This window comes from Patagioenas fasciata, chromosome 16 (genome assembly GCF_037038585.1).
Source record: "Patagioenas fasciata isolate bPatFas1 chromosome 16, bPatFas1.hap1, whole genome shotgun sequence".
NCBI lineage: Eukaryota > Metazoa > Chordata > Aves > Columbiformes > Columbidae > Patagioenas > Patagioenas fasciata.
In genome coordinates this window covers 10063025-10084266 of record NC_092535.1, presented here as the reverse complement: position 1 = coordinate 10084266, position 21242 = coordinate 10063025, and the positions used below count along the sequence as shown (strand labels likewise).

The following is a 21242-nucleotide window of genomic DNA, read 5'->3' as shown; positions in this document are numbered from 1 at the left end:
CTTCCGACCCCTGACATCCTGGGATTCCATGGGATTCTGTGATGCTTGGCCACCTCCTTGCAATACCAAGCAACACCCTCCTAACAACTTCAGGCAGCTGTGAAGTCCTCTCCCCTCCCCTAGAAGGTAGATCTGCATCAACAACAATCCTCTAATTCAGTGATTTTCAAAATCCGTTCTGATTTATGATAAAGAAAACAGAGGCTATAGCTTTTAACAAGATGGTCCTATCAGGACCACAACTCATCTTTTATTTAAATCAGGTTATCACACCATCAGGATGGCAGGGAAAAGGAACAAAGTCTCTAATGGGCATCCCAGTGCTCCAGACCTCAGTGCTCCACAAATCCCAACCTACTCTACAGCTGGAACGTCACAATCTCAAGTCTTGATATTTACGAAAAGCCCTAAGGGGTGGTCTTAAAATACATTTATGTTCCACCCTCTCTGAAGAGGAAAGAGATTATTACAGATCTGACTAAAGGACACCACAATGGAAAAGCAAAGTCTTGCTACTCTTTTGCTCTTATGCATTATTCCACTGTTTAAGCATTTCAGTGGCCCCACTGCATCATCACATACTAAATTTAAGGGAGGAAGTTCTAAAGAACACTAGAAACACTAAAAGCTTTGCTTTCCAAATAGCTGCTGCTGTGCAATTTATCCATTAAGAAATTACAGTAATTGAATTCAATCAATTTAAAACTGCTGGATTTGAGTCAGAAAAGGATTCTTTTCAGTCATCAGAACCCAGGGATGACTTTGAATGCGAAAGGATGAAGAAAACCAGATTTCTACAGTGATTACAGAATGTTATTTTTTTCTCCCATACTTGTGTAATCTTTGCATAGAACTGAATTGCTACAGGTTGCTGAAGGTGCAACCGCTCTCCAGTACCACAGAGCAGCACATCACTTCCAACAAAAAGATGTGATTTCTGCTGGAACGGCTATGGTTTAGAACCACGGGAGTGGCGAAGACAAGCGTTAAAAATGCTGCCAGAAGTTACATGCCCATTCTCTTCTTGCTACTTCAATCTATTTAGGTGCTTTAAGAGAAGCTGTTATTCGTTTTCTCTTCATACTTTGCCAACCCTTCTATACACAGTCAATTTACACTCCTCAACACATTTACATAGCTTTTAGACAGCCAAGTCCTTTTCCCAGATCATGATAGCAATTCAAACTCTATCGTGATACATCCACAATGCAGCACAAAAATACACCTAATTCCTGGTTATCTCTACTATTTGAAACATAATTCCCACAGAGAACATGCCGACCGATACTGAAACACTGCTTACTGCAATATGCTCATCTTCAGCTGCAGCCCGTGCAGAACCTCGATCACCCTCTGCACATCGCCCAGAAGCTGGTGAGTGGCCACAATCTTCTTGGCGTTCTGGTGGGAATAGTTGTCTTCCACGAACGCTAAGCCATGCATGTGACCGTTACTTAACCACTCCTTCTCATACCAGTACTTTAAGCTGGACCTCTGACCTAAAGCAACAGTAATAAGTGTGTTAAAATGAAGCATTAACTATGGCATCTTAACATTACTGGTAGTAACTTGCATTATCTCAAAGTCTTGTAACAGTTTATGTATTGACAGCACCAGTAAAGATCCTGCAAGAGCAGACAAACCCCTGAAGTTTGAATGTGGGAAGCCAAAAACCTCTGCCCAGCTGCAAAAGCATCCAGACCCTAAATCCCATCACAGCACATCCGCAACAGGTAACTGCCGCTGGTGCACAGGGAAAAGTGTATTTTCAGCTGGGTATCACACTGTCTAGCAATGACGACTATAACTGAAGTTACAGTTTGGATACAGCTCTCTGCAGATAAAAAAAAATGCAGTGGAAGGCAGTGAACCTCCCTCCTCCAGTGGTCTTGCTTTTAAGAATCATATATGTATTAGTACAGTCATTCAGCAGAATATTTTAAAGGAATCAGTGATGAGGTTCTGGTGGAGAAATTGCCCAAGTTAGGCTACTAATAATGCCCGTTCTAGTTTAAAAGGCTGGAATAGGAACAACAGCTGAAATGAAATTATGTGAAATGTTATAAATGCACTGGTAAAGGTAACTTAAGAAGCCAACCAAAAGTTATTAGCAGGCTAAATTGCAAAAAAAAAACCACCAAAAAATCCAAGCCAAAAACCCAGCAAAAGTCCCCACACACCCTGTAAAATACATTGGTACAACAGATGTTCTCAGAGGCCAGCTCAGCACCCTGAGAACCAGCACCTCATTCACTGGCCGACATACGGCCCAGTCAGTAAAGCCAGCAAATCAGAGAGAATGTTGGAGCACAGACTCAGAATGATGTTCACAAAAACATCTCCAATGTAAGCAGGTTAATAATGACTAGAAGCTCCAGCAGTTAAGGAAAAGCTAAAAAGAATAATAATAATAATAGTTACTAGGCAGCAGAGCAAGAACAAGGGATTGCAGCACATGCAGATGAAGCAGCATCACTGCCCGTGCTATTAACTTTGGTACAAAGCAAAACTCTTTGCAAGCCATATGGAGAAATGAGCAGAACTTGGCCACAGGTATTCATATGGTTTTTGGATGGTAGTTATGGAGTGGCAGCAAAACGGTTTCTCTATCATGCCCTGTGTGAAGATCTGTAGACACAAAGGACACTTTAAACTCCAACTCAGTATTAATACTGTCTCGGTCAAGGGGTAAAAGCAAACGAGTGCATTGTGAGCACGCTCGGGCACTGTGCTGCGGAGAACAGCACTCAATGTTTTGAGACAAGACCTCCAAAAACTCAAACAGAAAGCAGCGCAGGGCAGAACAGATTTTCAAGCCTCTAAGAGCTCAAGTGTTGGGGCAGGTGTGCTGTATCGAGCAAGAGATGTGCTGGGCACAGCCAGAACCACTTTGGAGACGCTCCTGACACACCGTGTTAAACCCTGCGCCTTTATCTGTGTGTTGGAAAAGCTCTGACAAAGCGTAGTTCAGTCTGCAAGAATAAAACTGTGAATTTTAGAACTTAACATCTTAACACCACCAAGATTACCCAGCTGAAGCCCACTGTTTCCTTGGCAAAAAATGCTTTTTCTAGGTGTAGAAGCCTAAGAGAAGACAACGTCCAACGATGAACGCTCCCTATGGCTTGCATGAATCTGTCACATCACAAGCATCCTGATAATGTTAACGAATCTCTTAAAAATCTCACCTGACTCAGGAAAAAAAAACTCTCTGAAATGACAGCTGGCACGGTTTTCAGGCTTAATTACAGTCAACTTGCTTTTATTTCCAACAATATGAATGGTGCTCCTAAATAAACCTGTCATGCTCAGTTTTAAAGGCAACTTCTTTACAGGTGAACAGTCGATGTAGCTCACTGCAGGCCGACAGCTGAGCCGCTGCGATTGAGAAGCCGCTTTTGCAGTCAGAAAGCTGGATATGTGCTCCAAGACAGGTAAAAATTAAGCCCAAACAAAGAAATTAAGGTTTGGGATCTTCAAAGCAGTAGTTAATGAAAGCGGTTGAACTAGTGAAGCAAATCAAGTGTTAGTTGTAATCAGTTTTTACCAGAAAGCACTCTGCTGAAGTTTCTTACTAAATACAAAGAGTACAAGTGTGGTGGTACAACTTCATTTGCACGTGCATGTTAGATTTAAAATTAACTTAGACTGACACAAATCAAAGCAAAATATCTTGAAAATAGAATGTTAAGATACTGAAAACAAAAAACCTAAAACCACCAAACACACAACAAAAAAAAAAAAAACTTAAATTTTAAACTCTTTTATTACTTAGATAACTGAATGTAAGAACAGGCTGTCTTCCTTGCTGTATGTACAATCAACATTAGTATAAAACTACAGGAACCAATGAGTTAAGCTACCAAAGACTGGGTAGTTTTATACAGTGAAAAATAAAAAAGCAGAGATCAAAATTCAAATATGCATGTTAACCAAAAATCTTGTGATGAGGCCGAGATTTCCTGACAATTTATGAACACAGGCTCAAGCCTGAACCTCATCTGTTTCCACACTCAGTCAGGCTTCGGAATTCATAGAGCAGGAACTCAGAAGAGATCCACACAAGTTTAATTTTACTTGCTGCATAAGATGGACTAAGACACTTTGAAATACATAGTTAGGAGTAGAGAATGCACTGCATTATTAACCAAGATAACTTATATTTGTATTTTTATATATATTATATATATATATATAGGGATTGCAAGTGCCTTTCTGTAATAAGGACTAACACATGAGAAGCAGCAAGCCTCTTGCTGACCGATTTTAAAGAATCTATAAGCCTGGTCGTGGTGGAGAAAACCTCAAGGTGAGCCCATGGGGAGTCTCTGCTTAAGGTTCTCAAGTGCTTCTGAATTCATTTTCCATAGGCAGACAGTACATCCTTACTACTGGGAAACGTGTGACAGGTGATGATCGCAGTGAAAAACATTCATTTCCATTCCTGTCCAGCTGTAATTCCAGAGTACTGACCCATGTACATTCACATACATTAAACTTTCTGTATCTACAACTGAACTCAATTAACTATAACGACAGACACAGCTAGGGGAGCAAAAAAGTAGTTTAATCTTTGCAATATATATAAACTAATAAAGTTACTACATACATAAGAAGGCTCTGTAACCTTAAATTTCTGTACCTGGAGGATCTTGGCAAATATAGCAGGTATATTTCTCAGGTACATTATCTTCCAGTAAACCCATACAGACTCCATGCTGCCAGCACAGACACTCTTCACACTGTTCAAAGTCAAGAAGTGCACATCAACAGAAATGACACCTACAGGAGCTCAATAAGATCACCTCAATTAAGAGACACATCATCTACATATTTTAAGATAAAAAGGTGCATTAATACCCACCCCTCTCCTGGAGCTACAAGCAAACACATTAAAGAATCAAACAACAATAAAATCTGAACCCCTTCTGCAGATTTTTCACGTGGGTTTCTGGAAAATGACAATTATGAAGTGGAAACAGGTGCTGAAAGGTACAAAAATGTTCCCTTTGAAGCTGAAAATCTTTCACAAGATTCAAGAACACGCAATCAGGACAGAAAACAGTCTGCAATCAAGATTTATTTTGCAAAATACATCAGGTTTTCTGAACAAAAAGGTTTCCCCCTCAAACAGTAGATCATATTCAAGTATAAAATCCAAAGGGTTTTTATGTCATGTAGGACTAATCAATATTATGCTTTATTTATACTTTCCATCTATGAATATTTCTGAAGTCGCTCTACCGATACAAAACTGGAGCACAGACGCAGTTGTACTGGCTTTAAAAGCTCCTGACATCCTTCCAAGTGTGAGCAATCGTATCGGCACAGATTGAATACAATTCAGCCCTACTTTTTCAGTGCAGCGACGCTATTTAAAACGCAACCACTGTCCCCGAAATCACACAGCTTTAGAGCGGGAAAAACTACATCCACGTGTTCTGCTTCAGTCACCGCCCAGGCCTTAAACTTCAGCCTAAGCACCGCTGAAACACGGGACAAAGCCCTACATAATATGAGGTTAATTTTGATTTGAAACTGGTGTCAGCTCAGAATTACCGTTTCCACAAGCAGTGAGACAACAGATCATGACCTTTGGTTCTCAAGCACAAGCCAAAAGCTTACTGCAGCAGTCTCATCAATATTGGCAAAACGAGCTGAACAAAGCCACAAACTCCAGTGAGCTCGGATGCTGCTCTTCACTGACCTACAAAGACACCAACTTGCTGATCTGTGTTCAGCACCACTGCAAACGCTTTTATCGATGCTCTGATCTGCTGCCTCTCCTCAAGGCAGGAGAGCCAGAAAGGGCCCACCAGCTCTTGAATACAACATTGTAATGAATTAGTGGTCCGGGTGTGGAGGGAATCGAAGCACTGGGAACAGAGAACGTAAAAGGTGAGAGAGAAACGGGTTTCTGAAAGATGGGACTAACAATGTTTTGCCTTACAAAATGGGTAAAGAGTCCTAAAGCAACAAGGAGATGTTTCTAGAAAAGGCTGAGACCGTTCTCCTTTCACAAAGACCGTGAGTAGGAGCCAGAAAGGTGTCCTAAAAGGAGGAAAATGGGTTAAGAAAAACAGACTGCGTGCTAAAAATAAGACGGGAACTCCTGGAGCTATTAATAGTTCCACTCGCGTCCTGTAAATCACACCATATGGCACAGAGCTGCGCTCAGGGATTCTTCCCGGCAAACTTGCCCAGAGCTCTAATGAAGCATCCCAACTTTCTTTTACTCTGCTGATATTTAAATGTCCGGCCCATCGGGGCACAGGTTCTTCCTTTTATCTGCAGGTTCTGCTGCAGATATTTAAATCCAAGTGCAAAACGACCAGACTCAACGGACATGTATTTAAAGCAGCTTTTCATCTACCAGAACAAAAATATCCCAAGTCCCTTTACATCCATCACCTCCAATGCGACCAAATCCAGCCCCAGAATTCTCTGTGTCATACCCAAATTCACCCATGTTTAGGTATAAAAACCACAAGCAAGGGACAATGACACTTGGGCTGGACTTCTCTGGGCCTGAGTCTCCAAAGGGAGGATCTGCCTCACAACTAACACACGGCAACACTGAACTACGGCTTTACACAGGCTCCAAACCCAAATCCAGTCATCTCCCCTCCTTGCAAAGTTACAGACACCGGAATGAAACAGCACTGGCCAATGATATATTCTTTTTAATACTTTTTCCAGTTTCAACTTCTGGTGAGGCAGGTACTTTAAATGCAAAACCATATTTCTGCATCCCACTGTAATGAATGGTAATTTTTTTATGTACAAATTACTTGAGACAATTGATTTAAAGCAAGTTCAAGATAAGGTAAGAGGTGTTTGCAAAATCTCTAAGCTGAATTACTTGGGTATTTTATTATTGAAGATCTAAATGGAACTAACTCTTGGTTTAACGGTGTAAGAGTTTCATTAAACCTTAATGGTCCCTGGTCTTTCAGCCGTACACTGTGCAAAATTACACGTCTTCAGGAAGAGAGGGCAAGTCTTTGAGAGCAGACATTTCCAAATATGAGTTTCCAAGGATCAAACTGGAGTAAGAAATAGGGAAGAAATCTTTTCTTCTTATAAAGTTACAACGACTACACAGGATTCTTACTCTTTCAAGTCAAAGTGCCAATCTCAGCCCTACACCTCTGAAAAGCTGAAAATAGGTTCCCCTTGTCGTCATTCCATAACTGTGTAACACGGCATCTTTGCTCTCCATTAACGCTCAGTACCGGGAGAGCAAACTCAGACATTTCTACATCAACAACACACAGTCAGACTGTTCAAAACATTTTCCCAGAAACTACAGGCTGACAGAAAGGTGTGACGAGCACAGCATTTGGTACCTTAAGCAAACCATCTGTCTAACCTACCCCCCCAAAATATCCTTATCAGCTCCTTGCTCCCCAGTTCCTCTTGCTTCAATCCCTGTAATGAACTCAGGTCCTCATCCTGCTGTCCCCCAGAGAATAACCTGCTCTCCTACACAATTCTTTTATAACTTTTAAAACTTTACAATATACTCGCAAACAGCCCAAATTCGTTCAGCCTAGAAAACCGATCTCAGAAGCAGCCTACAACCCCCTACATGAGAGCTCTGCATAGCCCATGTCCCCCTTGGCATGTCCTCCCATGTCATTCTGACCACTGCCCATCATCGCACCCTGGCCCAATAATGCACAAGGTGCCTTTTGTCCTGCATTGTCAGGATCCAACACTCACACAGAACTGTCCATCAGTACTAGGAGGAAAAACTGTCATAACCTTCCAGAGCAACTCTGCATTAAATAGTATGGAAGGCCCAAACAAACCCACTACCCTGTTGAGTTAGCTGTTAGAGCCCGACTGTTGAGGACATGGGAAAAACAAGAAAAATAAAAGCATCAAGCTCAGCTACATTAGCCAGCTGTATTCAAAACGTCTAAAATGATGCTGTTGATGTTCAGAGCACAAAAGGTGTTTCTATTGTCCTCCTGCAGAAGCCAAGAATTCTTCACCCTACAGTTTGAACAGCGCACGCCCTCTGCTCCTTAACGGGTTTCTGCCTCCATCTGAGCAATAAAGTCCACCAAAAGAGTCCCAAATGGAAAAAAAGCAGCACAGTTCACAGAACATGCCAACGACTACCCCAGAAAAGGGTCCTAAAAGCGGGATTCGAACCTCACAAAAAATAGCAACAGAATGCTGGGGAAAGTGAATTGAAAAGCTGCAAATGGGGTTGAGATTCATGTGCCAGAGAAACATTTCTGCAGTCAATGTCACGCCGTATCCTTCCACCAATAAAACAAGCTCCTCAGAAGAACACAGCCGTTACCTCAGAACTTGCAAGGAGCACAGTGGCCCGGCCATGCTGCTGTCACTGGGAACGGAGGTCCCACAATAAGCAAAGTTATCTGGGTAGGGTGGGGGCCCCCTAAAGAAACACCCCACACAACAAAAAAAACCACCAAAACCAAACATCTCACGACCAAAAAACACACACACAAAAAGCCCAAAACACACAAAACCCCACCACGCACCTTTTCAACTATAAAAAGCTCATTGTCCAGGTTCAGGAGCATCACAAACTTAAGCCCCTACATATGATCCTTCTAAGACTGACCTAAGGATTCCCAAAGGGAACCGTGCATCTCATATAAGCAGCAGTGGCAAAAGGAACTAGAGCTAAAAATGCTGAAGAAGTTTTTAAGTTCATATTTGAAATGAAGAGGAGCTGCGTGGGACAGGTCAGAGCAGCTCCGTGAGGAATGGTTTCCCCATCATCTCCAAACATCTCAAAAAGCAAAAGTAAACGGGCAGGGCAGTTCCAAAGAGGCTTTTATCAACAGTTCTAAGCAGAAGAGATAACAGACACTGATCTGGCTGGAAACGGTCTTCTGTAAAGTTGGTTTAAAAACCGTATGTATATGGAAAATGGACAGATGGCTTTACACAGATTAGGAACTCTGAATTTAGAAACCAGAGAAGCAGCTGCAGCATGGACGGACGCAGCCCTGCTTCAAAGCAAAAGACTCCAGTCATGATTTGTGTTGTTCATCCTGTCTCTGGATTGCAGAAGACGTGTCAGTCAGGCTCCCTGCGAGGGCAGGGCTGTGGAAGGGCACCACCAGCCCACGGCGGCGCTCGAACACGTTCAGGGTTAGTGGGAAGCAAAAGAGCCAGAGAAAAAGCCACTGATTTTAAATATGTATTTTCTAAACCTAGGAAGTGTTCTAATCTTTAGAAAAATGCAAATTCACTAGTGACAAGCCAACCGTATAGAATTGTCCTACTTTCCGTCAATTAAAAAAGAGACAAACTGTCTCAGAAAGCAAAGTTTTCTACCTGTCATACCAGCTACTCACCCTGACAGGTTCTCTTAAAACATTTTATGACTTCAGAGGACAACAATAACTTATTTCATATACAGAATACACCTGTGCATATTTCTACAACAGCTTTTCCACTGACACCTCCCACCGCATTCCCTGAAATGCGCATTCGCCCTTCACTTCATACCTGAATCATGAAGTCGTTTTCTTCTTTTACTTCACAAATACACCGGACAATCTCAAAATCACTTTCTTCAGCTTCTTCGTCGGGGTTGGTGGTGACATCAACGTCCTGACTGGCGTCGTCGTCACTCCAGAGCAAGCTGTCCAGAGATGACTCACTCAGGGTGTCGTCCTCTGCACAAAGAGCAGGCAGACAAAATCCTGAGTGACTACAAAGAGGTCAAATAACTCTCAAGACTTCATCCCAAGCACGCAGACACACATTTCTAAAAGCATCGCTTCACCGCGTAATTTAAGGAACATCACAACACTACTTACATCATCTAGTAATGTTCCATAAAGAGTAAGTTCATTGAAGGTTACTACACAATGAAGTTTGATATTCTCATTAATAACTCCTTCAAAATACTCCACCTTAACAGCTTCTGCCATTACAATTGTACTCTCAACATACAGCGCCTCAAACCAAAGGCACAAAGTCTCTTTAGATGAGTATGATAAGCAAAACTGTGGGAGATTTGAGGGATTTTCTTGAAGTTAATGTGTGGATGGGTTTCTATTAAATGGAGATTTGTTACTGAACTAGCCAGGCCCAAAGGAATTTCAAGGCCACCTCGGAAAGCTGAAAACAGGACCTGCTGTGGGAGAGGCAGTTCTACAACAACAAGGTCTCAACATGACTTCAATCAACAGACCTATCAGCAGTGAGACTCAGGCGCGTGGACAGTCCATGACCATGGACAATATCCAATCAGCCAATGCACGCTTGGAGCGTGGACGCATGATCAGGAATAACTGCATATATAAGGAGCCTTGTCTCTGTAATAAATGGCTTCGCTTGAATTCATATTGAATTGTGTAGAGTCCGTGATTTTTCGCCCTCGCACAAAACCAGATTTATAAATTCAAACAGTATTCACAATAGCTTTTGCAACTTGTATAGAACAGCAACTTAGCACTTCAAGTGCAGAGCTCCAAGAAAAAGCTGAGAGGGTCCTGTCTTACGAACCGTTCCACCTCACCAAGTAACATCTGTTACAGAAGCACCTGGAGTCCAACACCAAATTGAAATGACTATTGAAACAAAACTACTATTTTCCCAGAGACTCCCGTTGAGGACACTGCCCAAGCTGTTCTTTAAGAACGCTCCCGCGCTACTTGAAGCATTAACACATCTCTGCGATTGAATAAAACCACCAGGAGAATCTGTACGGAACAGCACGCTAAACTGAGATGCTCACCTCAGTAACATCCACGCAATGCCTACACCTTCCTTGGGACAGAATGGAGGAGCAGAGGGAGAAGATAAGGATTTAAATTCATTTTAATTATTTGGGAAATACACTAAGGAGCTGGAGGAGACTGGAAGGTAAGAATTTTAGTTACTGTGGCCTCTCACCTACACTGGGTAGAACTATTTCAATGACTTAGTCCTTGAAACAAGACTGTAAAAATAGAACCAGCCCGTAGTATAAACTCCACCTTTTGGAGAACAGCTGTTCTCAAATTTAAGGGGCTGAGAAGCCAACGCATTGTTCATTTTCATGTTTAAAAGTTCCATTCCAGCCCTGAGATGCACCGGTTTCCTCACGCACTCTGGAAGCGCCAGGTTAAGCGTGCTGCACACTGATTCTACACAGTTCTACTATTCCTTACACCACATCTTATCTATATACAGCTTATACACAGCACTGCTTTTAAGTGTTAGGACAAGCTCTCCAGATGCAAAAAGCAGCAAAGCAACTGGGGAAAGGATGAAATAAACCCATTTCCAATACTTTGCACCTCTTTCAATGTTTATGTACAACAAGGAATTTAAGGTTCCTGCACATAATCAAGCTATCACGCATTTTCCATTGTCTTCAAACATCTGAGCTTTGAGAATACTAGAAAGAACAAAATGTTTGTCTTCCTTTTTTATTTTAGGGTTTTTGAGAGTAAATAGCAAGACGGACCAAGATATTAAAAATTAAAAGGTTTATGAAGCACTATGAAAACACCAAGAAGTACTCCAGAGTTTCTCATCATTATGAAGCTCAGAAAGTCATTACAGCCATGTACATACTCTTGTCTATAGAACTGCATGCAACCACAACCAGAAGTCGCTCCAACAGAGCACACATACTGTATAAAACTTGCACAGCATCTATTTTTAACTCTGATTAGGTTATTACTTTAAGGAAAGCTTAGGAAATATGAACAACTGAATTAATGAAGTTTAAACATTATTATAGACCTAATAAGGTGCTGCAACAAGGTGCAAAATGAGTTCTGAAAATAAGGACAACAGGCTTAAAGCTTCTGTGAAGGTAAAGTCAAAGCAAAAAGCAGCAACATCAAGCTCTGGCAAATGAACTGGGATCCTCCTGCGTACAAACAGCCACATTTACATCACGAGTCCCAGCTCCTGCCTGCATTAGCCCAGCTCACGTGTTTACTGGTAACAAAAGACAGCACCAAACCGCAGAGGGAGTCGTCTTACCGTTAGGTTTTGATTTTCCCCTGTGCTGTGCAGAGTCAGAGCAGTGCAGCAGCGCGCCCGGGTGGGCAGATGTTTTATTTGAAGAAACACATTTTGTGACAATTGATTTTTCAGGAGAAAGCTCCTGCAAAACATCTGTGTTTTCTTCACTGCCCGAATATTCTGTAAAACAGCGAGAAACGTTATTATTAGAAATCTGCAGTCAAGAATAGTTGACAGAAGAAAAACCAGCACCGCGCATGCTCATAGCAGGCGTGTGTAATTCACTGAGACAGTTTCCACATCAATATCCCAGGACTCTGGGACTTCACTATGCTGCTCAAAGATCTACAAGCTTTCTAGAGTCAAGAAAGTTATTATGTGAATTAGAAACACCTTACGCAGCTCAGTCATCCTTCCCTGCCGACACAAGAAACACTGAACTCACTGGTTACTTACAGCTAACCATTCTTTCAGGGTGCACATTTTTAGAACCACTTTCGCATTCCAGGCACCTCCACACAGCACTGTTAGCTGGGACCTCTCCCTCACATCCCGCTGTTATTCACATGGGCCACACAGAGAATCACAGAATCCCAGAATGTCAGGGGTTGGAAGGGACCTGGAAAGCTCATCCAGTGCAATCCCCCCATGGAGCAGGAACACCCAGCTGAGGTTCCACAGGAAGGTGTCCAGGCGGGTTTGAATGTCTGCAGAGAAGGAGAATCCACAACCTCCCTGGGCAGCCTGGGCCAGGCTCTGCCACCCTCACCATCAAGAAGTTTCTTCTCAAATTCAAGTGGAACCTCCTGTGTTCCAGTGTGAACCCATTGCCCCTTGTCCTGTCACTGGCTGTCACCGAGAAGAGCCTGGCTCCAGCCTCCTGACACTCCCCCTTTCCATATTGATCCCCATGAATGAGTCCCCCCTCAGTCTCCTCTTCTCCAGCTCCAGAGCCCCAGCTCCCTCAGCCTTTCCTCACACGGGAGATGCTCCACTCCCTTCAGCATCTTGGTGGCTGCACTGGACTCTCTCCAGCAGTTCCCTGTCCTTCTGGAACTGAGGGGCCACAACTGGACACAATATTCCAGGTGTGGTCTCCCCAGGGCAGAGCAGAGGGGCAGGAGAACCTCTCTGACCTACTGACCACCCCCTTCTAATCCACCCCAGGTACCATTGGCCTTCCTGGCCACAAGGGCCCAGTGCTGGCTCATGGTCACCCTGCTGTCCCCAGGACCCCCAGGTCCCTTTCCCCTATGCTGCTCTCTAATAGGTCATTCCCCAACTTACACTGGAACCTGGGGTTGTTCCTGCCCAGATTCAAGACTCTACACTTGCCCTTGTTATATTTCATTAAATTTTTCCCTGCCCAACTCTCCAGCCTGTCCAGGTCCCCACACCTCACAAAGAGGACAGAAAACACCCCTCCTGGTATTTCCCTGGTGTATGCACAGAACAGGAGGCATGGGTGGAAAATAAAACCCACAACTGGGAACGTGTGGAGAAAACACCTTGACCAGTTGCTCAGTGAAGCTCCCATCTGTCTGTCCTGTGCTGTGGGTAACCCCGGCTGGGTGCAGCAAGGAGCAGCAGATACCTGGAGGAAACCTGCAGAGCTCCTGAAGAACCATAAGGGCGACATCAAAAAAGGCAAGCAACATTTTATAACCCAAAGGCAGATGGACAAGCAGCATGTGGGTACTACTTGTGCAACTACTGTAGAAGTTTACAAATTATACTTGGCATATTATCATTACAAATGAGGGCACCATTCAATCAGAAACTCACTAAAATTATCTATTTCAGTACAGCTCTGAGTCAGTCTGCCAGCCTCCCTTTCCTTTTCCTCTCTCACGACAGCTTGTCCTATTTCTTCAAGGCAGCACACCAACAGATAAGCTGTTTTCTCCCATCTCAGAAACTCCTCCCTAAGGCGCTCTAATTAGCAAGTTATGCACACCAGGTGGAATGCAGTGCATTCCCAACCCCAGACACCCAATGGCAGAGAAAGCTGCCAGGCCTGATCTGCAAACATTGCATTAGAGAAATCTTTCTGAATAAACTGTGATTTTCAGAAGTGGAGAATCCAATCACCAGTTACACCTGGGCCTACACACAAAGTTCAAAGAGTGAAGTGACCCCAGGAAAGCATTCTCAAGCCTCTTTACATGGAATCAACAGAAAAGACACATTCCTGCTACAACCCCATTAATGCAGGTGGAACATTATGATACACAACCTAAGTATGATGCACAGCACGACTGTAGACTTTAAATCAGGCTTTTACCTCATCTCACCAGGAGAGGAGAGATTTATCCTTTCAGAGAAAAAAATCAGGTTGTGACAGGTTTGATAGGGTTCATTGTCAGTCTCTGAAATCCCGTACTAAGTGAAGATGTAAAAATGGAAGGCTGACGGCAGACAGAGAGGACCCAGCAACATTTCCAAACTCGTCAGTCACACAGGAGCCCCAAAACTCACTCATAACTCAGACAATCTGGTACCTGGGGTATGTGGTAACAAATCAAGGGGATCTGCACCCTCTTTAACTGGATAAAACTTGCATCCAAGTCCACTTGCTAATGAAAAGCCAGACAAAGCCTGACATACCCACTTCAGAGTCAGATTTAGTCTGTGTCACTACAAATGCTATTGTAATACATCATCCAGCATTAATGATTAATAAAATCAGAATAACAGCTTAATGAAGAGAGGAGTCTCATCTGCAGCGTCTGCTCTAAGAGTGTGCATCTGGGTAAGAGGCAACACAAACCAATGAGGACATTCTCCTCCACAGAAGAACAAAGAGCTTTACCAGGCTTAGTTCTCTTTTTCTTTTTTTTCTTCTTCTTGGACTTGGACCTTCCACAGTCTTTGGATTTTCTTTCTTTGTTCTTCTCATGTTCTTTGACAGCTGAAATTAGACAACATTCCAGTTTAATTTTTAAGATATATACACAACTATTCTACTAATTTCTTTTCTTAAAGACTTCCAAGGTTTCTTCAGACAAACAGGGCCAGTTCACTGCAAAGAACAAGAAAACTTATTTGTTCCAATTACGAAAGCTGGGAATTATTGCAATGTGTTTACATTCTAATTCGATTGTCCCACAATGAAGTCACAACAGCACATCGGAGAAATCACCAGAGTCCATTTACTGCTCATGTGCCTCAGAGATTATTAAAACAGAAAATACTGGGGGATTTGTTATATCCATTTTCTAAATTATTATGGCTGATCATCTCAGCAGCATTGTGACAGTCTGACAAGAACAAAACCACAGCCCCTCTAGTACAGTTCCTCAGTCGAATACTTTGTTGTCATTGAAAACTGAGTAACGACTGGCTCAGTTGGCTTTAACTGCTGTTCTCTCACCATCTGTTCTCCATCCTGTTTTCATAGGAATAAAAAAACCCAAACAAACAACACCTAAACCACCAGAATTTGAGTGATATCTTCCAATCAGGTCCATCCTCACAGCATGTTTCCAGAGCGCTTGCCATGAAGTGTAACCCCTCCACAAGGTACTGCGCACAAACCCTTGTTTTCTGTATCCCAGCACTGGTTCACAGCCCGTGTCTCTCAGATTTAGGTCTCTGCAGCAGAATTTCTAGATGTGTATGCAGTTCCTGAAGTGAATTATTCTGACTCAGCTGGGAATAAAGGTGCAACCATAAAATCTCTTCCAGAAGGATGCCTTGCATCTGAGAAGGGCTCTGCTCTCAGAGCGCTTGGCTGATTAAACCACTTACCACCCCATTTAGAAACCCAGTTCAATTTCCGATTACTGATACCAGAATAAGCACTGAAATGCACTTCATACTGTAAGAAATCTCCTACACAAAACATTTAAGAATCCTATCTGGTCATGAAGCGAACCAGCAATACCAGTGCGTCATGTCAACCTCTTTCCTACGTGCCAACAGTAAACTCCCCAGTGCACAACTAAGGCCACAGGTTCATGGTACACACAGCTCACTGAGGAACTGGAAATCGCAGTCACGCTGGAGCAGCTCATCAGCTCCTCCTTGTGGGAGACTCAAGCTCTGTTCTCCCCATCCTCTGAGTCCTTCGACATCTCCTGCTACTTGTGCGCTCATGTCCCCTTTTGGCACGGCGGTGGCGACGGCAGCTGGAAGCGCGTCACCCGCGGGGAGCCCGCGCACCCACGCTGTGTCCTGCAGAACAAACGTGCCTGGCAGCACAGAACACAAACTTCACCCCCCCTCGTCACCATTGGCTGAGCAGGGTAAAAAACAACCAAATAAACCACCACAACACCAAAACCAGAAAGGAAAGAGAGGTTCAGATTTCAGTCTCCGCACAAGAGCTTCCAACTTCCTTCTTACGCTCCTTTCTCCTCAGTTCCTGGTCCTGCCCTGCTCAGGATCCTTTGGCACCATTTCCCCATCCCTGCTCACACACAGGCAAGTAAGCTCTGCTGTTTTATTCCTCCATAAGGACAAAGAGAGAATAACTGAGGTCAACACAGGTAGGAAAATTTGGCATCTTTTCATTTGAGAACTAAAATTCGCAGAGTCAGCTCATTTGACTTAAGATAACCAGGAGTTATCACTGGTTATCCATAACAAACATATCCATAACAAACAGGACAACAAATTGTCACTTTCTTCCGGGCTTCTTCCCCTTGAGCTTGCCAGTATATCCTTTAAAAATCTCAAAAAATCCAAGTATTTGTAAATTCCTGTGTACAGCCAACTCAACTGCACACCACACTTAATGCAGGGTCTTTTTTCCTTAAAAATAATCTACAAAGGATGAGTATTATAAAACAGGCCTTCCAAAAACCCTGTACTGAAGAATATTTCTGTCTCAAGCTGTTTCTTGTAAGCACTATGAAGTCTAATGAATCCTGACTGAAAAGAGACCACCTAGGGTGGCTACCCAGGTTAGGAGCATCCTCAGAGATTCCCGTGATCAAAGAGAACAATAAACTGCCTTACGTAATCCTAAAAATTCATCATGCAAGCACTTCTTTTGGCAAAACCGTAAAAAGACCTAAGCCCTCTCAATTTCCTTGAAGGGCAGAGACTGACCACGAGCTCACCCAGACCCTTCCTACAGGGGAGGCAGCAAAGGATGCTCGAAAACAGAGACACATGTCAAGTACCGATGAGCGTGAGCTACAGAACAACACGGTGACTGGCACAGGGACCTTCCAGAGCATCTCCAGAATAGGGATCACCCAGTACAGATGCAACGGTCCAAGTGCAGATTTGTTTTGTCTGGGTTTTCCTCATTATTGTGACTCAAATTCACACTGTGTACCTGGAGGAAAGCGGTGATGTAGTAAATCTGGATGTAGTAAATGTAATACGCAGTAAATGTAGTAGTAGCAGTAAGTGATGTAGTTGATGTACTAAGTCCAGAAGTACGGTGGAAATTATACATTATTTAGGTATATATAAATATATTATTTATATATATTAATAATATATATGTCGACATGTATACACACACCCTGCCCCACGTCTGCTTGTTACCCATCGATACTGAAGCAGATTCCAGAGGTCACCCTATACCACTGAACAGTCCAAGCTGTGAAATCAAGTTGTTCGGAGACGTTCAGCAGCACAGAAATGTTGACTACTGGTAGCCAAATTCCATTAAAAAACAACTACAAGGGAACAAACCAGGTTGTCGTCCCTCCACCCCCCTTTTTTTCCCTTCATTAAGTTTGAGTATCTCAACAAGTTCAGGATTGTTTAAAATATTTAATGCTTTGGACAACCAGGAGTTGAGCAGAATTACAACGTGTATCAAACGAGCAAAAAATAAGCAAGAACTTTTTCATGTCCTTAAATACTTCAGTACTTTCCACATCTTAAAAGTATCACACCCTGACTGGGAGGATCAAACCCCAATGTGTTTAGCAAGAACACTTCTAAAATTCCCTATACTGAGTCTTCATTTCAAGCTACTGTAAAGAAACAATGGAAAAAAATACCACTTACATCTTATACTGTACATTCAGAAAAAATTAAACCCTCCAAAAAGAGGGTATATAGAAGACTTTGTCAGTATTAGTAGTTCCTTATAATGCTTAGAACTTCTCCAAGCTTAACTTTTCCATGTGAAACCAAAAAGGCGTACCATTTTCAATGTTTTCTTGAGGCTTCCGCAGTGATCTCGCTATGTGGTTCTTGGTCTGGTCTCTAACAGAATGTCGGTGACTATTGAATGCACTTACAGGAGTTGAAGTTCTTCTCTTTTCTAGTTTTTCGTCTCTAGATGGGGTACTCCTGAGGGCTATGTGTAGAGGAGCATCTAAAAAGAGAATAAAGATGAAGTCCAAGCTTTAAATACTTTCCAAAGGTGAAACCCCTTCAGCAGCAGCAGCTCTGGCAGCCCGGGGGGAGCGGTTCCAATCACACCGCCCATAATCCCAGCAACCTGACCACGGAGGAGCTCATTTCAAGGCTAAAACTCTAATGCTTTTGGGGGTTTGTTTTTCTCCAAAAAGAAACAGTGGATGCAAATGCATTCCCCAAAGCTCTGTTATTCCAGAAATACCACGGCTTTGAGGAAAGACAGAATGAGAAACAGTTCAGTTTGGCAAAGATACAAGCCAGGTAATTTTTATTAGTAGTTTCTTCAAGAGAAAAGGAGCCCTGTTGATTTAGCTAGAGGACCCACAGCCTGTTCTCTATGTGTGCTTTGCAATGAAACATATAGAAGCAGCATGAAGAAGCTCTGCATGTCTAAGGATGGGCATTTTTAAATACACACCACTGAACCAACAGTGTTTCAACTGAGAGCGAGATGCAAGAATCCGGGCTCACTACCTAAAATCCACAAAAATCAAGAGATACAGACATGGCTTCATCCAAGATTCCATTTAGTCAAATAGTTCTCATCTTCCTACCTGCTGCTAGCGCCTACTGAATGAGTCCTGGACGTGGCGAAAGAGAAGTGAAGCTGATAAAGGCTGCGCTGCTCGACAGCCAGGCTGAGCGAGACGAGTACATCGGCATTTTGGAATATAACATCAAGTGCTTCGGACAAGGAGACCCATTGCCAAGGGGGCAGCTTGCTGATTTTCATCAAGAACGTCCAACTCTACCATCATGAGCATCCCGAAAGTGCAGTGGATACAAAAGGCGACTTCATGACAGACTTACATACCAGCTGCGTTCTCACTCGGACACCTCTAACTAAATAACTGTGAGCAGTACCTGAGAAGGACTGAAAACGGAAGGAAAAGAGTACAAGAGAGCTCATCTAGAAGAAGAAATACTCTGCCCTGACCAACACTTCAAGTTGAAGCTATAACAAGGCACATTAAGACACATCAGTACAGAGCTTTCAGAATCCAGTAGGTCTCTTCAGTCAAAAGAAACTCCAAGATCCAGAAATCTAAAGGCCATCAGATGACTTTTTCCCTGGTCCTCTCGCTCTGGAGATTGCATTAGAACTTGAGGGACAAAAGGAGGAGCCATTTGTAACTATTTTTGTAAGCAAATGGTCACCTTCTACTCACCTGCCACAGAGCCTTAGAGCAGCCACAACAGAAGACAGAAACTAGACCAAACTCCAAATTTCCACACAAGACTGTCTCAGGAAGGCACCTTCTGTTCAGTCAGCACGCTCACTGCTGCCTTTCCCTGGGTGCTTATTCACCTCAAGAGCTCCGAGACTTCTTCCACGAAGAATTATCAAAACCGCAAGATACTCCGTGCTAAGATACCACAGTATGCACAAGTATCAAAACCAGAAGATACTCCTTGATAAGATACTGTAGTATGTTTCTGGCTTTCCATTTTCAACAGGACTAACCTCTCCTCTTGCAGGAACAAGTACAAAGAGTTTTAAATACAGGTCTGTTTTTGTAGGACTTCTTGCTAAGGGAATCCGCTCATCTGAGAACTTCCGTGACTGGTGGCTGAACAAGACATCGTCAGTTCAGACACGCAAAACTTTTCTCCATGGTACACAGTAGCTGGAAAATAGGATTAAGGTACTTCATAACCTGTTTGGGAACACCAGTGTTCTAACAAACCTGCAATGCAAACTGTTCACAGCACAACAGGGTAAGAAGTTGTTAACAAGCCCTTCTTGAGCTTTCCTGATTGTCCACCATCCTGCATTAAGTTCCAAAAATATTTACAGAACACCAAAATTACAATAGAAAAAGCTGTACAAACCAGACAACCCTCATCACTTAGGCCTCCCAACTCCCCTTCTCCAAACAACCCAACTTGATTTCATGGATCCACATCTGCAGAACCCCACGGCCACTCTGACCCCGCAGTCTTTGGAAGAGCACAAGCCATTGGGCTTCCTGTGGCCCGAGCTCTGTGCACACAGACTCTTGATGGAACAAAACCCTAGTGTGTGTCCATTAGGCTTTTTAGCCTTGCAAGACTGAAATTTAAGAGTTTTGTGAGGAACAGGTCATATATCTTCTATGACACAGAAAGGTTAATACAATTCTGTACGATTTTTCAGCCACCAGTAACACCACTCTGGGCCTGTTTAAGGTAGCATACACCAGCTGTATTTTTCTTTGGTAATTGACCAAAAATCAGGTATCAACAAACATGTTAAGTTTTGAAACACCTTTTGTTCCATTGCTAGAAAAGTTTAGAGGGTCTATGGGATCTTGGAGCACTCTGAAATACATTTCAGGCACTGACACTAAATTTGAGAAGACGAGATTAAACTTTTGGGAAAGTAAATGATAAAACTTGTACCATGAAGATCCAAATTCGTAAGCCTTCCACATTTAGTGTCCCATTTCCTCTCAAAAGAACATCTTCAAGTATAATTCAGACAGGTCAATTTATAAAATTACCGTCCACACAACAAAGGCTGTTACTTACCGTAACAACCACAACCAATGATTTGTATTTGGGTATCTGCCTTTGGAACTCGCGCGTTCCCCAAACTCAGACTTTCCTCGCTAGAATCACCCACACTGCGTGCTCTCGCTGCCCGACCCCTGAGCCATCCTGCCCCTCCGCCTCCCCCAGGCCCTGCAGCTCCCCAGCTGCAGCTTCAGGAAAGGCCAACATAGCACACAATCCACCGTATTCACATGGCCAACACCTCCCGCTTCTCCCAGTGCTATAACCAACTCCTCCGGCAAGTCCCTGGTCCCTGTAAGCACCCAAGGGACTGCCAAGGAACACAAAAACCCAGAGAGCAGCAGGACTGCGCTCAGAGCCCCCCGCACTTCTCCTAACACAGGGTCCATGACAACATCCTGAGATGGGACACAGGTGGCACCTAAACAACGACTTCCAAACATTCCTGAGGATGC

The 21242-nt window shown here is 43.2% G+C and overlaps 1 protein-coding gene across 5 annotated transcripts in view; it reads right to left on the bottom strand.

Annotated features, from left to right (window-relative positions):
• PHF20 (PHD finger protein 20) overlaps positions 1-21242 on the bottom strand; it is a 70128-nt gene that overhangs the window by 8837 nt on the left and 40049 nt on the right. For 3 of the 5 annotated variants that reach the window (XM_065849520.2, XM_065849519.2, XM_065849521.2), the window contains 6 exons: positions 18074-18247; positions 14774-14872; positions 11980-12141; positions 9502-9671; positions 4643-4742; positions 1304-1499 (listed from right to left, as the gene is read on the bottom strand). In XM_065849520.2, the coding sequence (XP_065705592.2) occupies positions 1304-1499; positions 4643-4742; positions 9502-9671; positions 11980-12141; positions 14774-14872; positions 18074-18247 (901 nt within the window). The remainder of the gene's footprint in view (positions 1-1303; positions 1500-4642; positions 4743-9501; positions 9672-11979; positions 12142-14773; positions 14873-18073; positions 18248-21242) is intronic. The other 2 variants (XM_071815707.1, XM_065849522.2) reach the window with 1 other exon arrangement.